Below are 21,981 nucleotides of genomic sequence, written 5' to 3'. Positions count from 1 at the left end.
GATGTCGTGTTTATAGGATCTCTTACCACCTCGAACCCCGCACTCGCATGCCGATGAACAACAACAACCACAACAGCAGTCTTTTTTAGGCGATCGGGCAGTGACCACAGCCACTCCAAGTCCACTGCCCGTAAGTGAGCCTGTCGATCAGGCCCACGAGGGTAGTGGCATAATCCTTGGAGATCGGGCCGAGTTTCCTCTTTCGACCTCGGATGATGCCCAACGCTTCACCGCCTCTGGAGACAACGACCTACCGCCCGAACTATCGTTCGAAGACAGCCGCGCGCTTCTAACTCGTCTTACAGGCCTTCAGCCTTGGCAGCTGGAAGCTTTCCCCGATGAGCTACCTCCGCTGCCGCTGTCTAGGCCAGGTTCGCCAACACGTTCGCCAGACGTCACACGTCCTTCGACCGCGATTTCTCAACGTCGACTATCATCAACGGCAGTTCCCATACGCTTCCGCAAGCCCGTTATACCCTCTACCGTTGACCCTAGCTTAGCAGCTGATCCTCTTCCTGGCCCTTCACCAACCCGTTCTCGCCATGGCAAGACGCACTCCACAGAGTTTAGGAACTCTCGAGAGTTCCGACCTTTGTATCTGGTGGAGCGCAACCGCAAGTCCAATGAGATCGATGAGGTGTTGCCAGCACTTCCACCCAGTAGTGCCTCTTCAGTAGTCTCTGGCGCCGATTCAGAAGAAGAGTTTGAGTCTGCTCAAGAGTCACCTTATGAGAGCGCTGGACAGTCATCTTATGACTCATTTTTCGATCCTTTGAGTGCCGTGGCTGATCTCACTGCGCCCAGCCATGGACCGGAGCTTCAGCATCCCGAGCTTGCACATCGCGAGATTGAAGAGGTCGAAGAATCTGGCCAAGCTACACCCAAGGCCTCTGACTACTTCACAGGTGCCCAGGAAGCGTCGGCACCGTCTAGCGGTCCAAACTATGAATCGCTCACCGCGGCACTGGAGCATGCCAGAGCACAGGAACAGGATTCGTCCACTGACGATTTCATGTCGACTTTGACCTCCCCACAGGCGGAGACTCCTCTTGAGACAAGCGCGCCGCTCGACGACAAGATGATGCGCGACGTTCCCAAGTCCCGCGACACTGCTTCTGCCCCCTCGAGCAGCTCATCAAGACTCCAAGACGCTGCTCTTAGCGCAGTAGTGGGTGGATTGACAGCAGCTGCTTTGCGAAAACGCTCTCCTTCACCAACTCGATCTCAGCGCGATGACACCAAAGATAAAGCTTCGTCCGCTGCTGAGCCAGAGCAACCTGAGCCCGAAACCATCGAAACTGTTGTCGAACCATCGCCAAAGGGCAAGGGTAAGGCCAAGAAGACCAAGAAAAGTAAGAAGGGTAAGGAGCCCGTCGCTGCCGAGTCTCCCGTAGCCCCGTCGCCTGTTATCCCATCGTCCGTAGCTCAATCACCTGAGGAGATGATGAAGCCATCGCCCTCCTTCAGCTTCGCCACTACATTCGTTGACAACGAGGAAGATTGGGCCAAGAACAGGACTGAGTCCGTCGTTACGGACGATGCTACGCTTGTTGGTGAGCCTGTCGGAACGCCCAAGGATACCAAGGCCTTTCAACAGAAGGTTCTGGACACTACTGCACCAAAAGAGGACGAATCCACCGAGGTTAGACGCGCTGTCTTTGATCATATCCGTCAAGAAACTGCGAGATCAATCGAACCTGTCGAAGAGGCAAAGCAGGGTCTTGGGATCACTACCGAACCGGCTGCTACGACTGTCGAAATTTCACAAGACGCTCCTGTCGAACCCAGCTCTTCCAAATCTGCTGAACCCTCAATTCCTGAGCCGGTCATCGAGGAGGAAGTTGCGACTACACCCAAGTCCAAGAAGGCGAAGAAGAACAAGAAGGGTAAACGCGGCAACAAGCAAACTGAGGCTGAGGCCGAGCCGGAAACCCTTCCAGAGGTCCCTACTCAAGATGATCAGATCTTGCCTTCGTCCGAGTCGCAGCAAGACACCATTGAACGCGATATCCTCGAGCCATCTTTCGAACGCGATGTGCGCAAGGACAAAGCCGAAGAGCCCAAGGATAAGGTTAATGTCATGGAATTCTTGGTTCAAGAAGAGGCACCAGTCACTTCGACCGATGAAGCAGTCCAACAAGAGACAGAGCCTGCACCTATTACTCCAGCAATCCCCGAAGAACCACCAGCTACTTCGACCAACGAAGCAGTCCAACAAGAGACAGAGCCTGCATCCATTACTCCAGCAAACCCCGAAGAGCCCAGGTCGGAAGTTCCAGCTGGGCCTGCCACACCAGAGGTTCCAGCTCGGCCTAGCACAGCGGATGGCGCCGAACAAACCAAGAACACTCCCGTCGAAGAGAACCGCCGGGCCTCTGGCATCGAAGGTCAATCGGCAGGTTCAGGCTGGGGTTCCGGCCTGTGGGGTGCTATCGGATGGGGCAAGAAGAAGGCCCCGCCGCCGCCAACATCTGAGCCTCCGTCTTCTCCGAAGCCCCAATCTGCCGTCCTCGCCGCACTAGCTGCAGCGAGAGAAGAGGCCAAGCGCAAGTCACAACCATCCTCACCAACAGTGTCTGAGAGGAAGAGTTCCAAGTCTGAGAAGAAGCCTTCCATCTCCCGAGTGAAGACGCAGGATGAGACGTCAAAGCCGGAGTTGCTGCAGAAGATCGAGTCTAGGAGGTCATCTGTTCCTACACAACGACCTACTGAGGCTACGACCCGCGAAATTGTCAAGGAAGAAGCTAGCTCGAGCACCACAGCTCCCACTGCGATCTTCACTGATGATGGCAAACCCTCTTTCGCATTCCCTCAGGCTTCCACGGCGCCTCAACAACTATCTATCGAGACTCCCAAGGAGGCTCCTGTCGTTGAAGAGAAGGCTACAAAGCAATCTGAGGATGCCACTCCATCTACTGCCTTCTTCACTGACGACGGCAAGCCGTCTTTCACGTTCCCACCAGTATCTACCAAGCCTGCAGTTGAGCCAACGACCGAGCCCGAAGAGGCACCTGTTGCCAAAGAGGAAAAGAGCCCTGCGTTTGTGTCCCCGCGTACCGCATTCTTCACCGACAACGGCAAACCATCGTTCACATTCCCGAAGACGTCACCCGCCCCCGCGGTTGAGTCAAGCGTCGCATCTAGAGAAGTTCCAGTCGCGAATGATACACCGGCTCCTGTTGACGTCTCGCCACGCAACGCTTTCTTCACGGATGATGGCAAGCCTTCGTTCTCGTTCCCTTCGATGCCATCCACGACTACCGAGCAAGCTCCTTCGGTCGCAAAGGAAGCAGAGGTTGTGGAAGAGCAAAAGCCCACATTCGTTGCGCCCCGAAGCAGCTTCTTCACTGATGATGGAAGACCATCGTTCGCATTCCCATCAGTACCAAAGCCTACTGAGCAAACTCCCTCCACTGTCGATGAAAAGGCCCCTGCGAAGACACCTGAGCCAGCTGTGTTCGTTGCACCTCAGACCAGTTTCTTCACCGATAATGGCAAGCCTTCGTTCTCGTACCCATCAGTGTCCGCACCTGCCGCGCCCTCGACAACGACCAGCAAAGACACCATCGTTGAAGAGAAGCCTGCGGAGCAACTGTCTCTTGGCCGAAGTGGGTTGTTCACTGATGCTGGGAAGCCCACCAGCACCATCGCTGACTTCACCCCGACTGAGTCTAGCGGTTCTGCTTATGACCGAATCTCGGTGGAACCTAGCTCGTCAAAGAAGAAGATTATCAAGACCAAGAAGGAGAAGAAGGCGAAGAAGAGCAGCGTACCAATTCCCGATTTCGATGAGCCTGCAGCAGACGCTGCCAAGTCTGCCGATGCTCCAGTTGACACGGCGGCAAGGGACATGGGCGACCAGGTGACCGCTGAGCCTGTTAGGCCTGACCCTGAAGCAGCCAAACCTGCTGAGACTCCTTTGGAATCTGCGATCGAAGCTTGGGGCGAACAGCTAGTATCTGAGCCAACTCCTCTGACTGAAGAGCCGCCTATCGTTGATTCTGCCGAACGTACCGTCATGCCCGAGCAACCAGTTACTACAGAGCCAATCACCATCGCCGAAGATGGAGTCACGTCACCTGTCAGCAAGAAGAAGGCCAAAAAGAGCAAAAGGAGCAAGAAGGCTGAACTCGAAAGCACTGAGGTCGAGAACGCAGCCCCAACGACTCCGACCCAACCTGCTGCCGAACGTTCGCTGGATGCTCCTGCAAGCGAATCTGCACCTGTCACCGAGACTGCTGCCGAACCGGCATCCGCAGAGGTCGTGCAAGAGAAGATCGCGCCCTCTAACACGGAGGCTGCAGAGCTTGTATCCGAGCTCGCACCGACAGTTGAAGAGCCTTCCCGTGAAGAACCCTCTCTGCCCCTCAATGTGGCCACACCAGCAGAGCGTGAAGCACCAGCTGAGTCCGTGCCTTCTGCTCAAGAAGATGCGCCAAAGACAAAGAAGAGCAAGAAGAGTAGGAAGAAGAGCGGTATCTCCACGCCTCAGGAGAAGCCTATGACTGCTACCGAACCATCTTCTGTTACAGCTTCTGAGTCTATCGCCGATCAGCCGACTTCCGTTCCGGACGTTATCCAACCTCCGATTGTCGAGGCCGCCAACATTCCTTTGCCTGTGGAGCAACCCGATGAAGACCTCACACAGCCTCTCGAAGAGGCACTCCCCAGAGATGCCCCTGCCGAGCAGGAGACAATTCTCGAGCCCTCTTCTGCATCTGTAGAAGCTGAGCTTCCTACTACACCGAAGACCAAAAAGGGCAAGAAGAGCAAGCGGAAGAGCGGCACTGTGACACCCCAGCCTGATGCTGAAGTTGTACCTGAGCAGAGCGCGGCACCCTTCGAGACATCTGCCCCGATCAGCGAACCAGTTGCAACTCCAAGCGAAGTAGTTGATCGATCCCGCGACATCGAGCTACCTTCATCGGACAAGCAAGTTGCCACTGTAGAGACCTCACTACTCGAGCAGAAGCGTGACGACGGAGCGGATGCCGCGACTGTCCCTCTCCCAACAGAGAGCTTCGATGAAGATCTCTCAACACCATTGGAGCAGCCGAAGTCGGTGGACGAAGTCACCTCTTCTGTTGAACAGACAGTTGAGGACACGCCATTGACACCTACTTCGAAGAAAGACAAGAAGAAGAAGGGGAAGAAGAGCAAGACTGTCGAGGCGCCTGTGGAGGAGGTTGTGGGTCAAGAGGAGGAGAGCAAGAGTAGAGAGATTGGTCAAGGGGAGGGACTCTTCGGTGCGGAGACATCAGTCAAGGAGAACGTCGATGCGAAGGATACGGCTACCGAGGAGACTGGATCGGCCCTTCCCAGAGAACAGCTGCAGTCAGACGTTGCGGAGCGTGCGAACGAGATCTCTGCGTCAGCCGAACCAACTCGACTTGAGCCCCTGTCTGAGGCTCCTATCGTCCCGACAGAAGATGCACCAATCGCCGAGCCAAGCCAGCCTGCGGATCTAGTGGTCGATGATGTTGCTGAAGCACCATCTTCTTCTAAGAAAGACAAGAAAAAGAAGAAGAGCAAGAAGGCGAAGGCCGATGACGAAGCACCGACCACCCCGACCACCGAAGTCCAGCGCGAAATGGAGCCTACTCTACAGGCTCCTGAACCTCCACCGTTTACTGAAGCTCTGCTTGAACAGCAACATCCCGAGCCTGTTCAAGAAGTATCGGTCGATGTTATTCCGGAACCCAGCGCGGTTGTTGAAGACACTGCCGAGACCGCTGAGAGGCAGACTCCCATGGACGTTCTAACTCCTGCACGAGAAGCCCCAGTCGAAGAGCCAACACGACCTGCCACGCCATTGGAGGAAGAGCCTTCTACGCCATCAAAGAAGTCCAAGAAGAAGAAGGCCAAGAAGGGTAAATCCGTCGAGATTGAACCCACTTCTTCAGACCTAGCCGATGTGCAGACGGAGACCCAACCTTCTATCGAACCCGCTGGACCTGAATCTGAGTCAATTGAGGATGCCGCACTCGCTGGATTCTCCAAGCCAATCCAAGAGGCTCAGGCCGAGACTGAAGCAATCGCAGCAGACCGAGCGATCGAAGTCGCGCCTGAGGTTCCTGTAGAGTCAGTCGCCGGAGCAGAGGCGGTGCCTCTTCCCGAGACGCCGGCCCGCGAGATCGATGAGCCCATCGCGGAGGTTTCTCAGTCCTCGGTGCCTGCCGAAGATGTTCCATCAAAGCCATTGCAAGAGGCTTCAACCACCGAGGCAGAAGCAGTACCTCTTCCAGAGACGCCAGCTCGAGAGATCGACGAGCCGATCGTGGACGATCTGCCGGCAACCCCATCGAAGAAGAGCAAGAAGAAGAAGGCGAAGAAGGGCAAGTCGGCTGACACCGAGCCAAGCACGCCTGTCACTGAAGTAACTTCTTCCCAACCAGACCCGTTCGCGGAATCTGCTCAACCTGAGGTGCCCACAGCTGAGACTACCCCATCGATGCCAGTTGAGACTTCCAAGTCGGAGCGCGAGACTCCATCGGCTGAGCTTGTCGCTCTTCCCGAGACCGACGACAGGGACTTGAAAGAGCAGAGAATACCTCAAGTTGAGGCCGCGAAGTCACAAGAAGAAGCATCACCAGCTGAGCTCGTAGCTCTTCCTGAAACCGACGACAAAGACCTCGACGAGCCTGCAATTCCCCAAGTCGAGGCTGCGGAGAACGTTCCTGCTGTGCCTGAAATCGTTACCAACATCTCTGATAAGGTGGATGCCACACAGCCAGAGCGCAGCCAAGACATCGACGTTCCTGTGGCTCCCGCTGAGCCTGTCGCCGATGCCGAACCAGCTGAGCCAATCTCGAAGAAGAGCAAGAAGAAGAAGGGTAAGAAGGGCAAATCCATCGACACTACTGAGCCCAGCACACCGGTTACTGAGGAGCCAGCACCACAGTTCGACGTCCCTTCTGAGCCTGTTCAAGATGAGAAACGTATTGAGGATACCGCGGCACCTTCGCAGGAAACGACTCGCACAGTCGTTGACACCGATGAGCCTGCACTCGTCCAGGAGAGCGTTACGGACGTTCCATCCGCGCAGCAGGATACGTCCATCGAGGAAGCTTCGATTACGCCTACCCTTTCCAGCCAAGACATCGAGAATGAGGGCGCCGAGCCTGTCTCGAAGAAGAGTAAGAAGAAGGCAAAGAAGGAGGAATCCAACCAAGTGGCTGAGGTTGAACAAACCCCAGCAACTCCTTTGCCTGAACTTTCTACAGTGGATACTACTACCGATGCCAACCTTGACGTAGCTGTACCCAAGGCTACTGAGCAACGTCAGACTGTGGAACCTTCAGAGATCGAGTCCAACGTCATCGATGTCTCTTCCGATAAGCCAATCGACTCAGCTCCCAATGTTGCTTCCATGGTAACATCTCTCGAGACTACGGAGCGTCCACTCGACGACGTACCATCGACGGAGAGGACACTGCCCGAGACTTCACAAGTTCAAGACCAGGTTGAGGCCGAAGATGCTCCCAGTACACCCAAGAAGAGCAAGAAGAAGAAGAAGGGCAGAAAGGGTGAGTTGGTTTCCGAACCTCAGACTCCCGTTACCGAGTCTGAGCCAGTCTTCTCGGAAACCACTGTCCAAGAAGCGCTTCCGTCTACCGCTGCGACCACTGAAGAATCAGTTAGTCGGGAGGTAGCATCCGAGCCTACTGCCAATGTTCTGTCTACCCCTGTCGAGTCCTCTACTACTGAGCAAGACATCCCCGCTCCTACAGAGCCAGCGCAGGTTGAGGAAGTGGTTCAGGCGATCAATCTTGAGCCAGCACGTAATGAATCTGTCCCAGAGCAAGCCACCGAGGAAGCGACACCACTCTCAAAGAAAGACAAGAAGAAGGCCAAGAAATCCAAGAAGGCTGAAGTTGAGAGTGAGATGCCCGAGATATCTTATGCGCCAGTCGAGACTGTCTCGAGGACCGTTGGTGAGCCAACTCGCGAGGAACAAGTTCCGCCAATTGTCCAAGAGACACCCATCGACGAGCCCGTCGTTGAGACGCAGATCGTTCCCGAGGCTACATCCCCAAGATCGATGCCAGTGGTCACCGCAGGTCAAGACGATGTACTTCCAAGCATTCCCCTAGCTGAAGACGTCGCTGTCACCACTTCGACCGATACCGCACCTGCAACTGGAGCGCAAGATGAAGTCACAGTAGTCGAGAACGAGGAAGTTGCGCCTGCGACTGAACAGCATGAGGAGGAGTCTACTTCCAAGAAGAGCAAGAAGAAGGCTAAGAAGGCTAAGCGTGCTTCCATCGCCGAAGAGCCTACTGTTCCTTCTATTCCTGAAGCGACAACCGAGGAGAAGGACACTATCCAACCTGAGCAAGCAGCGACTGTACCTGAACCTGCTGCGGACCCGACACCTGTGCCTACGATCGTTTCTGATATCGTCCCTGAGACCGCCACAGCCGAGGAACTTACTTCTGACACCAAGTCCGCGCCGGAAGTGTCTGTGGAGCGCGAAGCGACTGTCGATACCACAGCCCCATCCGTTGCCGGGGCGTCGGTTCAAGAGAAAGAGGAAGCATCAGTTCCCAAGGAGGCAACAGTCGCAACAGTCGTGTCCAAGCCGACTGAGGAGACGCTGGCTGCCGATGTACCCGTGCCCGAGGTCACTGAGGAAGTCGCCGCTCCACTCTCGAAGAAGGATAAGAAGAAAGCAAAGAAGGCCAAGCGCGTCTCGATCGCTGAGGAGCCCACTTCTATCCCGTCAACTCCTATCGAAGAGAAGACTGAGCCAGTCTTGGAAGAGCCTACATCTTCAGCTACAGAGGCACCCGCTTCGGAAGTTCCCGTTGTGGAAGTGCCAAACAATGTCTCTGAAGTTACTGAACACAGTTCAACTCATCTTACGCCTTCCGAACAGCTCATTGCTACACTCGAGCCCGCTTCTGAAGAACTCAGCCAAGTTGAGGCTGTGCCTGAGCTTACCAGCCCGGTCTCAAAGAAGGACAAGAAGAAGTCGAAGAAGGCAAAGCGCGAATCGATTGCTGAGGCGGAGACAGAGACTCAAGTAGAGACGCCAGCAGAACAGTCATTAGAGCGCGCTCTTGATGCTACTGACGTTGCTGCCCCGATTCCTGAGCAGCAGCCTGCCGAAATCACATCAACGGAGCCTACTGCAACTCCCGTGATTGTTGAGGAGCCACGCAAGAGCGAAGTGCCTTCTGCCGTTCCAGTTGAAGAAGAGCAATTTCCTGCGACCACAGTTGTAGAAGAGCTCCCGTCTGAGATAGTGACTTCCGAGCCAGTCTCTGCCACCATTCCGACCGAGACTTCGGCAGAGGAGCCCGTAGCGACATCCTCGACCATCGATGAACCAACCACACCTTCCAAGAAAGACAAGAAGAAGGCGAAGAAGAGCAAGAGTGTATCAGCCGCGGAGGCTGAGCCATCTCTGCCTTCCACTCCGGTTGATGAGTCTGCTAGAGAGCTTACGGAAGCTGTCAAAGACGTTCTTGCTGTTGAACAAGAGCCTGCCGTACCAGCAGTTGAGCAGATAGAGCAGTCGGACGTTGCTCCTAACGTTTCCGAGGTTACAACAGCCCCCACTTCTGTTGTTGATCAGACCGTCACGGAACCTACGGAAGAAGAGGAGGCGTCGTCGAAATCGAAGAAAGACAAGAAGAAGGCCAAGCAAGCCGCCAAGAACGCTGAGGCTGAGGTTTCTGACCCTATTCTCTCCGCCGAGCCTTTGACCGAAGCAGCTGAAACTACTTTAATCGAGCAGCCTTCCTCGGTGGTGCCTGACACGACAACCACGACTATCGACGAGGCTCCGCGCACGGATGTTGACGATTCGATAGCCCCTGCTATAGTCGCCACTGAGGACAACGAAGGCAAGGAGCCAGCTACCAGCCGCGATGTGAACGACTCTACCAAGAACGAACAGCTCAGCATTGCGCCTACAGCTGACAACGCGGTCGAGACTACCACATCAGACGCACAGACTATTCCCAGCACCACTGCCACCTCTACAGATGTCCAGCCGGATGACGAGCAAGAATCAGAGGAATGGGCTGGGCTATCGAAGTCGCAAAAGAAGAAGCTGAAGAAAGCCAAACGCGCGTCCGTTGCTGAGGTAGAACCATCCCGGCCAGCCATACCTGCAGAGGATTTGTCAAAGGTTCTCTCTGCCGAGCCTCAGTCATCTGTTCCCGAAGTGGTTAAGGAGACCACTACTGAGCAATTACCCCAAGCGGATGAACCCCGTACCCTGCCAGTCGCGGACTCTATCAGCGAGGCGAACCAGGCTGAAGCATACTTCGAGCAGCCCACCGCAACTTCGGAGCCAACAACCACCTCAACCCCAGCTGAAGACCCTGCACCAACCACCGCTGCACCAGACCCGTCACCAGGCGATCCCAAGCCGCCAGACAGAGAGCTCGAAGCGCCTTCGTCCCCTTCCTCCTCCAAGAAGGACAAGAAGAAGGCCAAGAAGCAAGCTAAAAAGGCAACACCTGCGGAGCCTTTTTTAGCAGATGAGACGCCTGAGGCAGCCAACTCTGATACTCAGCCGTCTCTGTCGATTCCTACACTTTCGGAGACCCAACTACCTTTCTCGGGGATACCGACACAATATCCCCAATCTTTTACGAATAACGAGCTTGTTGATGATTTTGATGATAAGAAGGAGGTGGAGATTGATGATGCGAGGGAGGAGAGGGCACGTGAGGAGGAGAAGAAGGATGAGGAAAAGGGGGATGTTGAGAAGGAGATAGTCAAGAGGGGAGTTGAGGAAGAGCAGGAGAAGAAGGTTGAGGAGGTGGTTGCCGAGTTAGAAGAGCGTGGAGAGCCTTCGGTCGTTATCGAAGAGTTGCCAGAGCAAGCTGCCACCGAGGTCGTGGAAGACTTTGTGTCTGAGACAATCATTCCAGTCGATACTGGCGTCACTCAGCCATCGTCGGCTCCAGGTGTCGGCTCAGCACCCGCACCGGAAGACCTGATCCCAGTGGAGACGACCCCGGAACCCACACCTACCCCAATAATCGTTGACGAAGATCAAACGACTGCTCTGCAGCAAGAAGACGAGACCAAGGAAGTTGTGCAGGAAGCTTCTCAGACGCCAGCAACACAACTATCCCGCTCATTCGGCGAAGCTGATGAGGACTTGGCCACCCCTTCTAAGAAGAAAAAGAAGAACAAGAAGGGCAAGCGCGCGTCCACAATAGAGGAACAAGAGCCAGCCATCAGCGTTTCTGAGTCTGAGCGCGACACCGCGGACAAGCCAAGTGAAGGTATCACGGTTGCAGAACCCAATGAACCAGTGGCTTTTGCAGTTGATGATGTTAAGCTCCTAGATGATGTTGTAATCGTTCGAGATATTGAGGTCGCGCGTCCTTCCGAGCCTCAAGCGGATACAACGCCTGTCGTCGAAGAAGCCGCCCTGTCCAAGGACGAACACGCTACGTCTGATGTCCAGGAGCCTGTACCTGTTCCGATCGCGACAGAGGAGCGCGAGGATACGATCGTGCAGCCTGAGACCGCCACGTCTTTGCCTGAAGTCGGTGAAGAAACAACCATCCCGGAGTCTGTCTCCCAAAATGTTGAACGTATCGTTGAAAACATCGAAGAGCCCGCCATTGTCGTTCCGGAAGTGGAGCAGGTTCCAACACCGACAATCGAGGAGCCTACCTCTTCAAAGAAAAGCAAGAAGAAGAGTAAGAAGGCCAAGCAGGCGTCGTCTATCGAGACTGTTTCTGAAGTCCACTCTTCCCAGCCAGAGGAGTTGCCAACCGTTCATGTTGAGCCAACCCCACTGGCGTCTGAACCAGCCAACGAATCAGAAGTGTCACGCGAGGTCACGGTTCCTGAACAGATCGAGGATGCTCAACCAGCAATTCCGACAACAGACGACAAGACTACCGGCCCAGAAGAGCCGACCTCGAAGCCTGTCGAAGAGACGCAGCAACCTTCGCTACCAAGCATCGAACGTGACGCGCCCGCTGAGGTTCCAGAAATTGTATCTGAACCTCCAACGACAACACAGCTTGAGCCAACAACTTCTGCTGCCGTTCAACCGCCCACGGAGGAGCTTCCCGTACCTTCGCTCTCGAAGAAAGACAAGAAGAAGAGCAAGAAGGCCAAGAAACAATCTCAAGCGGAAGAAGTAGTGGAGGAAACCACTCCTGATGTACCTCGAGATGTTACTACGGAGGCCGCGCCTACTTCGATCATTGAAGAAGTTGCCGAGGCGGCCGTCGAGCCAATTGCTGAGCCGGTTGTGGAATCGGAGGCCGAGCGAGCCATTGAACCAGTCACTGAGACAACGCCGGTCATTCAGTCCACACCAGTTGAAGATGCATCCGCACCAAAGCCTGAGGACATGCCATTCGTTCCAGAGACTACCGTCAACGAGCCGACAACTTCTGACGATGCACCAGTGCCTGTCACCGAAGACACCCGCGGATCCTCAGAGCTTGCGGAATCAAAGCTTGAACAAGAAGTGATCTTCAAGCCTGTAGAAGACGCCGCTCAGGTACCGCTGCCTGAAGATCGCATCATCAGCCCACCAGCCGAGACAGTCGGGGAGGAGTTCGTTGGCCCAATCCAGCCTGAGACTACATCAGGCGCCCAAGACGAGCAACTTCCGACCCCAATCGTGGAGCCAGAGGCTTCACTCGAAATCGTGGATGCCGCACCGTTGTCTAAGAAGGACAGGAAGAAGGCCAAGAAGGCGAAATCGAAGGCTTCCGACGCTGCCACGCCTGTCAATGAAGTCGCAGTACAGCCAGAGGTCGCAATTGTCCAAGATGTTGGCGCTAGCAGCAATGAGCCAGCACCTCGAGATGTGCCACTTTCTTTGCCTCAGGAAGATGCTGTGGTTGAGACAGTTGCCCCTAGGACTGACCAAGAACCTTTACTGGACGACCGCGCACTTTCCATGCCCCCAACGGAGGAGACCAAGGAAGAAACCGAGAAGTCCGATCTTACACCGCCTCTGGTGGACGCTATTTCAACGCCCTTGCCTGATACTGCTCAAGAGCCTATCATTGAACGACCGATCGAAGAGGTATCAGCCATCGATGCGCCAGTCACTGCGGCGCAAGAGACTCCTGTTACACAGGAAATCGCAACCGAGAATCAAATCGAGGAGACAGTCAGCCAAAATGTGCCAGACACCACTGTCACTCCAGCGATCGTTAAAGAGCGATCTCCCGATGTACCAACGGCGGACGTTGAGCCTCAAGTCGAGGAGCCAGCATCCCCATCGGTCTCCAAAAAGAAGAGTAGGAAGAAGAGCAAGAAGTCAGATGTCGTAACGCCAGCTCCCGAAGCCTTGCCTGCAACAGACTCCGACAACATCGCTGTGAACACCAAAGATGTCGCGTTCTCCCAGCTCGAAGTACAAGACCCTGTCGCACCGGTCATAGACGAGCAGCCGCAGGTTGAGGAGGCCACGATCCAGCCAGAGATTCCTGTACTGCCAGAGACCGTCAGTGAAGCACCCGCCACCGAGGCTGCACCTACAGTCAACGAACCAGTCTCGATACCAGAGACGACCGTGGTCGAGGAAGTCGAGAATGAGACCGCTGCGCAGGAACCCGTTCTTGAGCGTAAGCTGAGCAAGAAGGAGAGGAAGAAGGCCCAGCAGCAGGCTGCCGCTCTGGTCGAGGAACCCATTGTTGAGAAGGAGCCCGTCATGGAGCCAGCCACGGAGCCAGCCACGGAACCCACTGTCGAGCCTGTTGTCGAGTCCACCGTCGAGCCTATCGTCGAGCCTACCGTCAGGCCAGCGACGGTAGAACCAGCGCCTGCAGTCGATACCACTACGGTTGAGCGTGTTCAAGAGACTGACCCAGTGGTACATGAGTCTGTTGTTGAGTCTTCATCTTGGTGCGAGGCACCAGAATCGGCGATCGAGGCTTTGCCTCAAGAAGCAACAGTGGAGGACACAATTGTCTCCACTCCAAAGAAGAGCAAGAAGGCGAAGAAGGACAAGAAGAGCAAGACGCAATCTGCTGTCTCTGATCTCCCCGAGGAGCCTGTCAAAGAAATATCGATTCTTCCTGAGCAAGTACAAGCAACGGAAACGTTCGAGACTGAGCCCGCCGCCACCAAACGACTACAGCCTATCAACCTACAGGATCAGGACACAACGATCCCAGAGACTGAGCCAATGACTTCGACGACCGCTCAGATCGAGGAGACGACAACGGAGTCTGTGAAGACGGAAGAGCCTGTTGTCCATGCCAACATTACTCCCGAAGTGATCGAACAGCCTCAACAGCCGGCTTTCTCACAAGGTATGGACGTCGACAAGCTACCAGGAGATGTCCCAGCAGGCACCACTGACGTCCAGGATCGTTCTGTCCCCGAAGCTGATGTGGCCTTTCCCGCTGTCGCACCACCGGTCTTTGAAGAGTTCCAGCAACAGCCCACTCGAGAGCTGATGCCAGACGCCTCAGTCGAAGCGTCAGCGGAGTCAACTACCGTAGTCGAGGAGGCCAAGAGCGTCCCAGAAGCACAATCCGAGAGCATTGAAGCCCAGCCATTCATCCTTGAACCGACCATTCCGGAGGTACCTGTTGCATCATCTCCAATCGCTAGAGAGCTGCCATCGGAGGAGCCATCGGAGCCTACAACGGGAACAACTGACTTGCGCGACGAGCAAACACTGTTTGAGCCTGTGGAAGAAAGTTCCCGTTCCCGCTCAATGTCGAAGAAGGCGAAGAAGGCCAAAAAGGACCGGAAGTCTCTTGCTGACAGCGAGCTTTCTGGACCCGCTACGACTGCCAGTGAAGCCCCTTCAGAAATTGTCACCGAGACACCCATTGAGCAAGTCATCCCTCAGCCAACTACCACCGAGACCACGAAGGAGTTGGTACAATCTCCCACGCCAGCAGAAGAGAGTGCGCCGGTAATCCCAATAGTCGAGGAGACCCCAGTACCTGCCGTCGCCGAAGCTACTCCAGAAGACGACTACCGGAGCCTTGAGGAGCAGCAGCCTATCGAGCCTATCGAGTCCACCACGACGCACGAAGAAGCTCGTCAAGTCACGCATGACGACTCTGTTCTAGCAAACGAGCCCTCCCCCTCTCTCAGGGCGATCCAAGATGAAGCTGCCGATCTGCGACTCCGTGCAGAAGCACTCGATGCTGAGCTCGCCACACAAAACGACGCTGATGAGCCCTCCATCATCGAGCCCGCTTCCATGTTCGATATCGTCAAAATGCTCACGAAGAAGGACAAGAAAAAGGCGAGAAAGAGCAAAGGCGACACTGACGCTATGCCGACGACTCCTGCGGCCGAACCTGAGGCTGCGGTTGAGACGAAGGAAGTCGTCGTGACGCCCGCATTCGTGTCTGCGCCGATCTTGGCAGAAGAGCAAGTTGTCGACAAGGGAGAAGTTGTCGAAACACCCTCGCTGACAGAAGATACCATTTCGACCGATGGGCCTTCTCGCAAACTGAGCAAGAAGGAGAAGAAAAAGAAGGGCAAGCAGCCTGCAGTCGATCCAGTCGAATCTTCCGAGACAGCATCGCCGTCGAGCGCGCCGATCGTTGAGTACCCAGAGCCAATCGCCGAGCAGCCAACAGGGTCACCATCAGTCGTCACTGAGCCTTCAGCAGACACTGTCGCGCCAGAGAAAACTCACCAGGCTTCCCGTTCCATCGATACTGAGCGAGTAGTACTTGATGAGCCAGCTGCAGCCGACATCCCGGCCCCATCTACCGTTACCCAAGATCTTCAAGAAACACTTGTGGAAGAGGAACTACTGCTGTCAAGGAAGTTCAGCAAGAAAGAAAAGAAAAGGGCTAAGCAAGCTGCCGCGCTAGAGGATGCAACATCTTCTCTATCTGAGGATGTTCCGTTCTCTACTTCGACTGAGTCTCGGGAAGTAGCTTTGCCTGACTATGAGGTAGCTACGTCAGTGCCAGCACCTCCCAGTGAGGGTTTCCCTGCGACGAGTGTCGAGGCTTCCAAAGAGGCAGCTGTTAAGGAAGTTCCGGCTATGACGCCGAGCCAACGTGAGGTGGAGACACAGATCGATACCTCAATCGTTACACCAGCAGAGGCAACCACGGACAGTCTACCACCACCAGTCGTCGAGCAACAAGAGCCAATTCTTGAGGAGCCATCCATTCCATCTCCTAAGCTCAGCAAGAAGGGCAAAAAGAGAGCCAAGCAGGATACACTCCCCGCGCAGGAACCCGAGGCGCCCGTTACGGTAGACGCACCGTTGCCCGAGACCAGTGAGCCCATCGTTACGGAGATACCGCACACAACCCAAGAGGTGTCCAGGGACACTTTCTCTCATAGACCAGCGACCGTTGAACTTCCAATCGCGACCGACTTCATGGAAGAAGCACTTCGGTCAGAGGCATCTACTGTGCCACGATTTGACCCAGAGCCAGAGGTTAAAGTCACCGAAGTCCAGCCCCATCCGACTCCCATCGATCTTGCCATCAAGACTTCCATTACGGAAAGCACCGAGCAGCTTCGCGAATTCCCTGCTGTGCGTGAATCAGAACCAGAGTCTGCGATTGCCCCGACTCTCGTACGCAAAGAGAGTAAGAAAGACAAGAAGGGAAAGAAGCAAGACGTGCTTGCTGAACAGCCTCTCACATCGAGAATCGACGATGTAGTGGTCTCTGAAGACGTCCGAACCGAAGAGCGTTCTCTTGACTCGTCAAAGCCTATGGACCAGCAAGTCACAGCCCCTATGGACATCCCAAATAAGCCTACACAAGACACGACAATCGCGCCAGTCCTGGAGAAGCAGCCCCAAGAGATCATCCCACCAAGGACCTTTTCAGAAGAGCGTGTAAACGCTGACGCTCCAGCGACCGAAGCCATCCCCGAGGCCGAGACGACTCCCACGAAGAGTAAGAAGCAAAAGCGCAAGTCGAAGTCTCCGAAGACTTCAAGAGAGCCCGCTAGCGTTGCGCCCATCGTCCCGGTCGAGGAGACCGCCCCTGAACCGACTGTTGCGCGTCAGATTGTGTACGACAACCGCCAGGATACGATCCGAGAACGCAGCCTTTCTCCCAGGAAAAGGCCTACAACACCGTCAACGCCCGGGTCGCCAGTAATTGGAGCAATTCTCAGCCAGCCAAAGAGGGAACACGTCAGGTCCATGTCTAACGTCTCTATCCCTGATCTCCACGTCAGAGCCAGTGAATCCGATAGCACTACTCAGCACCCTTTGTTGCACAAGAAGTCATCCAAGAAACACAAATTGGCAGCTTTGTTTGAGCGCGGCAAATCGCCTGATGGTCCTCCTGCGGAACGAGGTCTGCGAAAAGAAGGATCTGGCAGTGTCAGAAACCTCGCCGAACAATACGAGAGTCAATCACGATCTGTCACGCCCATTCTACCTCCGTCTCCCGAGAAGCGTTACCTGTCTCGATCTCCATCGCCTAAGAAGCGTCAACTCCATTCTCGAGTTGCATCTCGTAGTCAACTTGGCTTAGTGTCACCAGTGCGATCAGATTCGAAGTCTCCCGCGAGAGACATAGACTTTGCGGCCACTGTCGCCGCCAGTTTGCAGGAGTCTGGTTTTGATCCAGGATACGTCATCAACGACAAGTCTTTCCATCGCTCGAACTCCATCTCAGGAGCTCGCGATATCACGCCCGATGATGATGTTGCCGCTGCAAAGGAAAGGGCCGGTAGATCTCGACTGGGTAGCTTAAGCCGCTCTTCGTCGGTCTCCGGCTCGCCAAAACTACGACCATCCCAGCCCAGCGGACCCGATGTTCTGCCACCCATCGAAGTAGCAATGGCAACGACTGACACTGCATCGTTCGACCCACTGGATGTGCTCAACGACCCCGCTTTTGCAACGCGAAAGTCGCCTCCTGGTGTTCTTGAAGAAGCTGACCCTGATGAGCTGGCCGGGTCGTCAAGTCTGAGAAGGAACAAGAGCAAGAAGAAGCGTCATCCGATACCAGAAACTCCAGTGGAATCTGAACACACTCGCGAAGAAGCAGACACTTCAGTTGCGCCGATTGTTCGAGGCAAGAAGTCAAAGAAAGACGAAGAAGGAGCTCCACGTTTGCAAGACCGTGTTGAGTATGCAGCTGCAGAGACTCCGGCGATCGAGGCTCATCGAGATGTGCCTCTCGCTGTTGAGACTCCAGCTGACTCCACAGTCCGCGGAATTGAGCCTGCTCAGTCTATGCCTCGCGCGCCAACCTCCACTGATGTCCTTCCGGAGGTGCCAACGCAAACAACAGGTTTAGAAGCTAAATCTATCGACGTTAAAGAGGAAGATTCAAACAGACAAGACACGATAACGAGGAAGGAGAAGGCCAGGAAGTCAGCGAAGGACGCCAAATCTGCAGCCATTGAGGATGTGCCCGTACTGCCCGTGACATTCGATCAGGAAGCCCGTTCAATGACCGCTGGAGAGCCGAAGGAATATCCATTTCCACAGGTGACGCAAGAGAAGGAGATCGAGAGGAAGAAGGAGGAGACGCGCAGGCGAGAGTTGGAGAAAGAGAGGGATATGGATGCATGGGCTCCATCGCCAAAAAAGAAGAGCAAAAAGAGCAGGAAGACTGAAGAGAGGGTTGAGGGAGAGTCGAGCACCGCGTCGAGGGACGCACCACTAGCCGAGACACCAGCTGCCGTTCCTGAAGTTCACAAGCGCAGGACACATCCTGTATCCTTTGACGATGAGCAGCCGGACGAGAAGCGCCTACATACATTGGAGTCCACTCAAGAGCCTCAGTTCACCACTGAGAGAACAGCATCACCAGCGCATGTTGTCGCATCAGAACGCTCGCACTCCGACAAGCGCTCCAAAGAAGCCAAATCATCAACGCATGGTGCAGCACCAGCCAACGAGCCATCATGGTCATTCGCCGAAGTTCGAGACGACAGCCGTCAGGAGCCCGCCACTGCACCGTCAGCACAGCCAGTCGAGAAGGCAACACGTACGCTGAGGCGGTCGAAGGAACCGAAGACTCCTCTGAGTGCATCAAAACGCTCAACTGCAACTGACAAAGATGCCGAAGACAGCCCTGCTTTGCCAACACACCCAGTGATTTCCGGCGCGACAACCCCAGGCACCGACTTTGCAACGAAGGAGCGAACCTCGTATCTTTTCGATTCCTCGCCATCAACACGCGCCTATGGCACTTCACCGGCAGTTGGGCCGCAAACACCCGCTCATGATACTCAGAGAGTTGATGATACTCCGTCAAAAGACAAAGGCAAGAAACCACGCACGGAGTCGCAGCACGGTCGAACATCGCCTACGAAGGAGATTGCGCAGAAGGAGTCGTACAAATCCTTGTTTGGAGATCCAAATGAGAAGAAGGGTGAGACCCTTTCCACGCCTGTCGCGAAGTCCGAACGCACGCCAGGCACCAAGCAACTCGAGTCCATTGAAGAAGTCAGCCCGGATGACACCAAGCACAAGAAGTCACGATCCATCGCTGACGTCGGCGCGCCAGAGCGAGGACTCAAGTCAGCTCGTCGCACCGAGAGTCTTAGGCAACTTTCTGATCGCCTGAGATCACCTCCGCCCAGCACGCCAACACCGACTGGTCGTCGAAGTGTGGCATCCACGGCAGACAACTCAGGTGGAAGAGATTCACCATGGTCACAGGTCAATGACGGCGTTGACCGAACCATGACCCTCAGCCCCGCACGCCGCATGCCTCGCTCATCTCCGAGCGCAGACCCGTTGAAGCAGTACATTGCTGAGCAGCGGTCGCCCAGTGTCCAAAGTCAGCGTTCTTTAAGCAACATCGCGAGGCTCAGGTCTCCGGATCAGGAACGTCCTATGAGCTCTATGAGCAACATCAGTACGCGTTCGGATCGGTCGTTGAGAAGAGTGGACCGGCAAACGTCAGGTGACCTCAGATCAGCCTCGAGGCTTGGCGAGGCCAGTGCGCAAGACGCTAGGAGCGCGCAACCCAATCTCTCCAGCACGGCGCTCGCGGCTGGAGCAGCAGCCATCGCAGGTATCGCCGCCCCACCGGTTTACGACCCAGTCCGGGGTACAGGTAGAGGTCGTCGTGCCAGTATGGCCGAAACCTTTGTAAGTAGTTCGCAGTTGTTGCGCACGTCGCTTCTGATTACTGACTGTGTTTTGCAGGAAGCATGGGGTGAAGCCCAAAGGTCGCCTAGCTCGCCCTCACGTCCACCAAGCGTGCGCAAACGTCAAAGCATGCAAATTATGGACCTCCAGACGCAACTTGACCAGCTAGCTGCGCAAAACTCAGCTGTCGAGACCGCCAAAGCCAAGGCTGAGGAGGCCTTACAAGCTGCACAACATCAGCGCCAAGTTGACGAGCAACTGGTACTCGAGGAAGTAGAAGCACGTGACCGTCAGATTCACCAAAGAGATATCGACATTGCGCAACTTAAGGATACGCTTCAGCGACTACAAGAAGAAATTGCGCGCCTGAATCAACTCAACAACGCACTAACAGACGCCAATCGCAACCTGACCAACGATGCCAATGAACGATATGGTCAACTCCAGTCCGAGGGACAAATGGTGCACGAGCAATGGCAGGCATCGCAACGAGAGCTAGAGAGCCTTCGCAGTCAATACGCTCAACTTCAGGCTGAAGGCCAGGCCATGCAACAGCAATGGCAAACATCACAACGAGACTTGGAGGAACTTCGCCGCCAGCATACCCAGATGCAGCGAGGTCTCGCAGATGCCGTTCGCGATGAAGTTGGCGAAGCACTCGATGAGCGCAATGCCGAAATCGACCGTCTCACCGCAGAGCTTGCGACTGCACGCGAACAGATCAAGAACCTTCAAAAGCAGATCTTGGCTTCGAAGAAGCCTAGTGAGAGCTTCCTCACTGTTCGCGACGAGGACTACTTTGACAGCGCCTGTCAGCAACTGTGTCAACATGTCCAGCAGTGGGTGCTGCGCTTCTCCAAGTTCTCTGACACTCGCGCATGCCGCCTTTCATCAGAGGTCGCAGCTGATACACGACTGGATGCATCAACGCGTCAGAAAATCGACACTCGCCTTGACAATGCCATTCTCGATGGCTCAGATGTCGATTCACTCTTAGCGGACCGTGTTAAGCGCCGAGACGTCTTCATGTCCGTGGTTATGACCATGATCTGGGAGTACGTCTTCACCAGGTACCTATTCGGTATGGACCGAGAACAGCGCCAGAAACTTAAGGCGCTGGAGAAGACACTTTCAGAAGTCGGCCCACCACGCGCTGTGGCACAATGGCGAGCTATCACACTTACTCTTCTTGCGAGAAGAGAGCCTTTCATGCAGCAGCGCGCTCAGGACACTGAAGCTGTCGTGCACGAGATCTACAGCACACTCTCGACACTTCTTCCGCCACCATCGCATCTGCAGCGCCAGATCCAGGAGTCGTTGCGCAACGTGATGCGCTTGGCAGTGGAGCTATCAATTGAGATGCGCACGCAACGCGCGGAATACATCATGCTGCCGCCGCTACAACCCGAGTACGATACCAAGGGCGACCTCGTGGCCAAGGTTACTTTCAACGCCTCTCTCATGAACGAACGGTCAGGCGAGACGACGTCAAATGACGAACTCCAAGCCCGTGGGTCAGTAGTCAAGATTGTACTGTTCCCCCTAGTCGTCAAGAAGGGCGATGACTTCGGCGAAGGCGAGGACGAGATTGTCGTCTGCCCAGCCCAGGTCTTGGTCGCCGGAACCAAGAGCAGGAAGGTAGTGAGGGTCATGAGTGGAGCGATGTCGATCAATCGTCCCGACTCACGAGCAAGCCGTATCAGTCGGGTAACGAGCGTCGCCCCCCCTGAGAGCACGATCATGGACTACGAGCAACCTGGCAGCAACATGATCTAGATGGACGGCCGTTTGGATTACGATTTTTTTTCTTATTTTACCTTGATAGCGTGGGCGGGTTTTGTGTTTGGCGTTTGAGATATCATTTTACCACTTTACGAGATTTCCTTTGTTCTAGTATTAGCAGTATTTACATAGCATCACTTGGAGCGCGTTTAGCACGATTGTATATTAGTCACGACAGCACGAAGGCTGTA

General features: G+C 55.0%; 1 protein-coding gene across 1 annotated transcript in view; it reads left to right on the top strand.

Annotated features, from left to right (window-relative positions):
- Positions 1-21,784, top strand: part of J4E84_007774 (uncharacterized protein) — a gene marked incomplete at both ends in the record, with an annotated part of 29,657 nt that extends 7,873 nt beyond the window's left edge. Inside the window, one exon of the mRNA XM_049390354.1 lies at positions 17-21,784. Coding sequence (XP_049241814.1) covers positions 17-21,784 — 21,768 coding nt within the window. The remainder of the gene's footprint in view (positions 1-16) is intronic.
- Between the last annotated feature and the right edge of the window lie 197 nt (positions 21,785-21,981).

The sequence above is a fragment of the Alternaria hordeiaustralica genome (genome assembly GCF_023758085.1).
Source record: "Alternaria hordeiaustralica strain BMP 2776 chromosome Unknown scaffold_18, whole genome shotgun sequence".
Classification (NCBI taxonomy): domain Eukaryota; kingdom Fungi; phylum Ascomycota; class Dothideomycetes; order Pleosporales; family Pleosporaceae; genus Alternaria; species Alternaria hordeiaustralica.
This window is presented reverse-complemented; position numbering and strand designations above follow the sequence as displayed.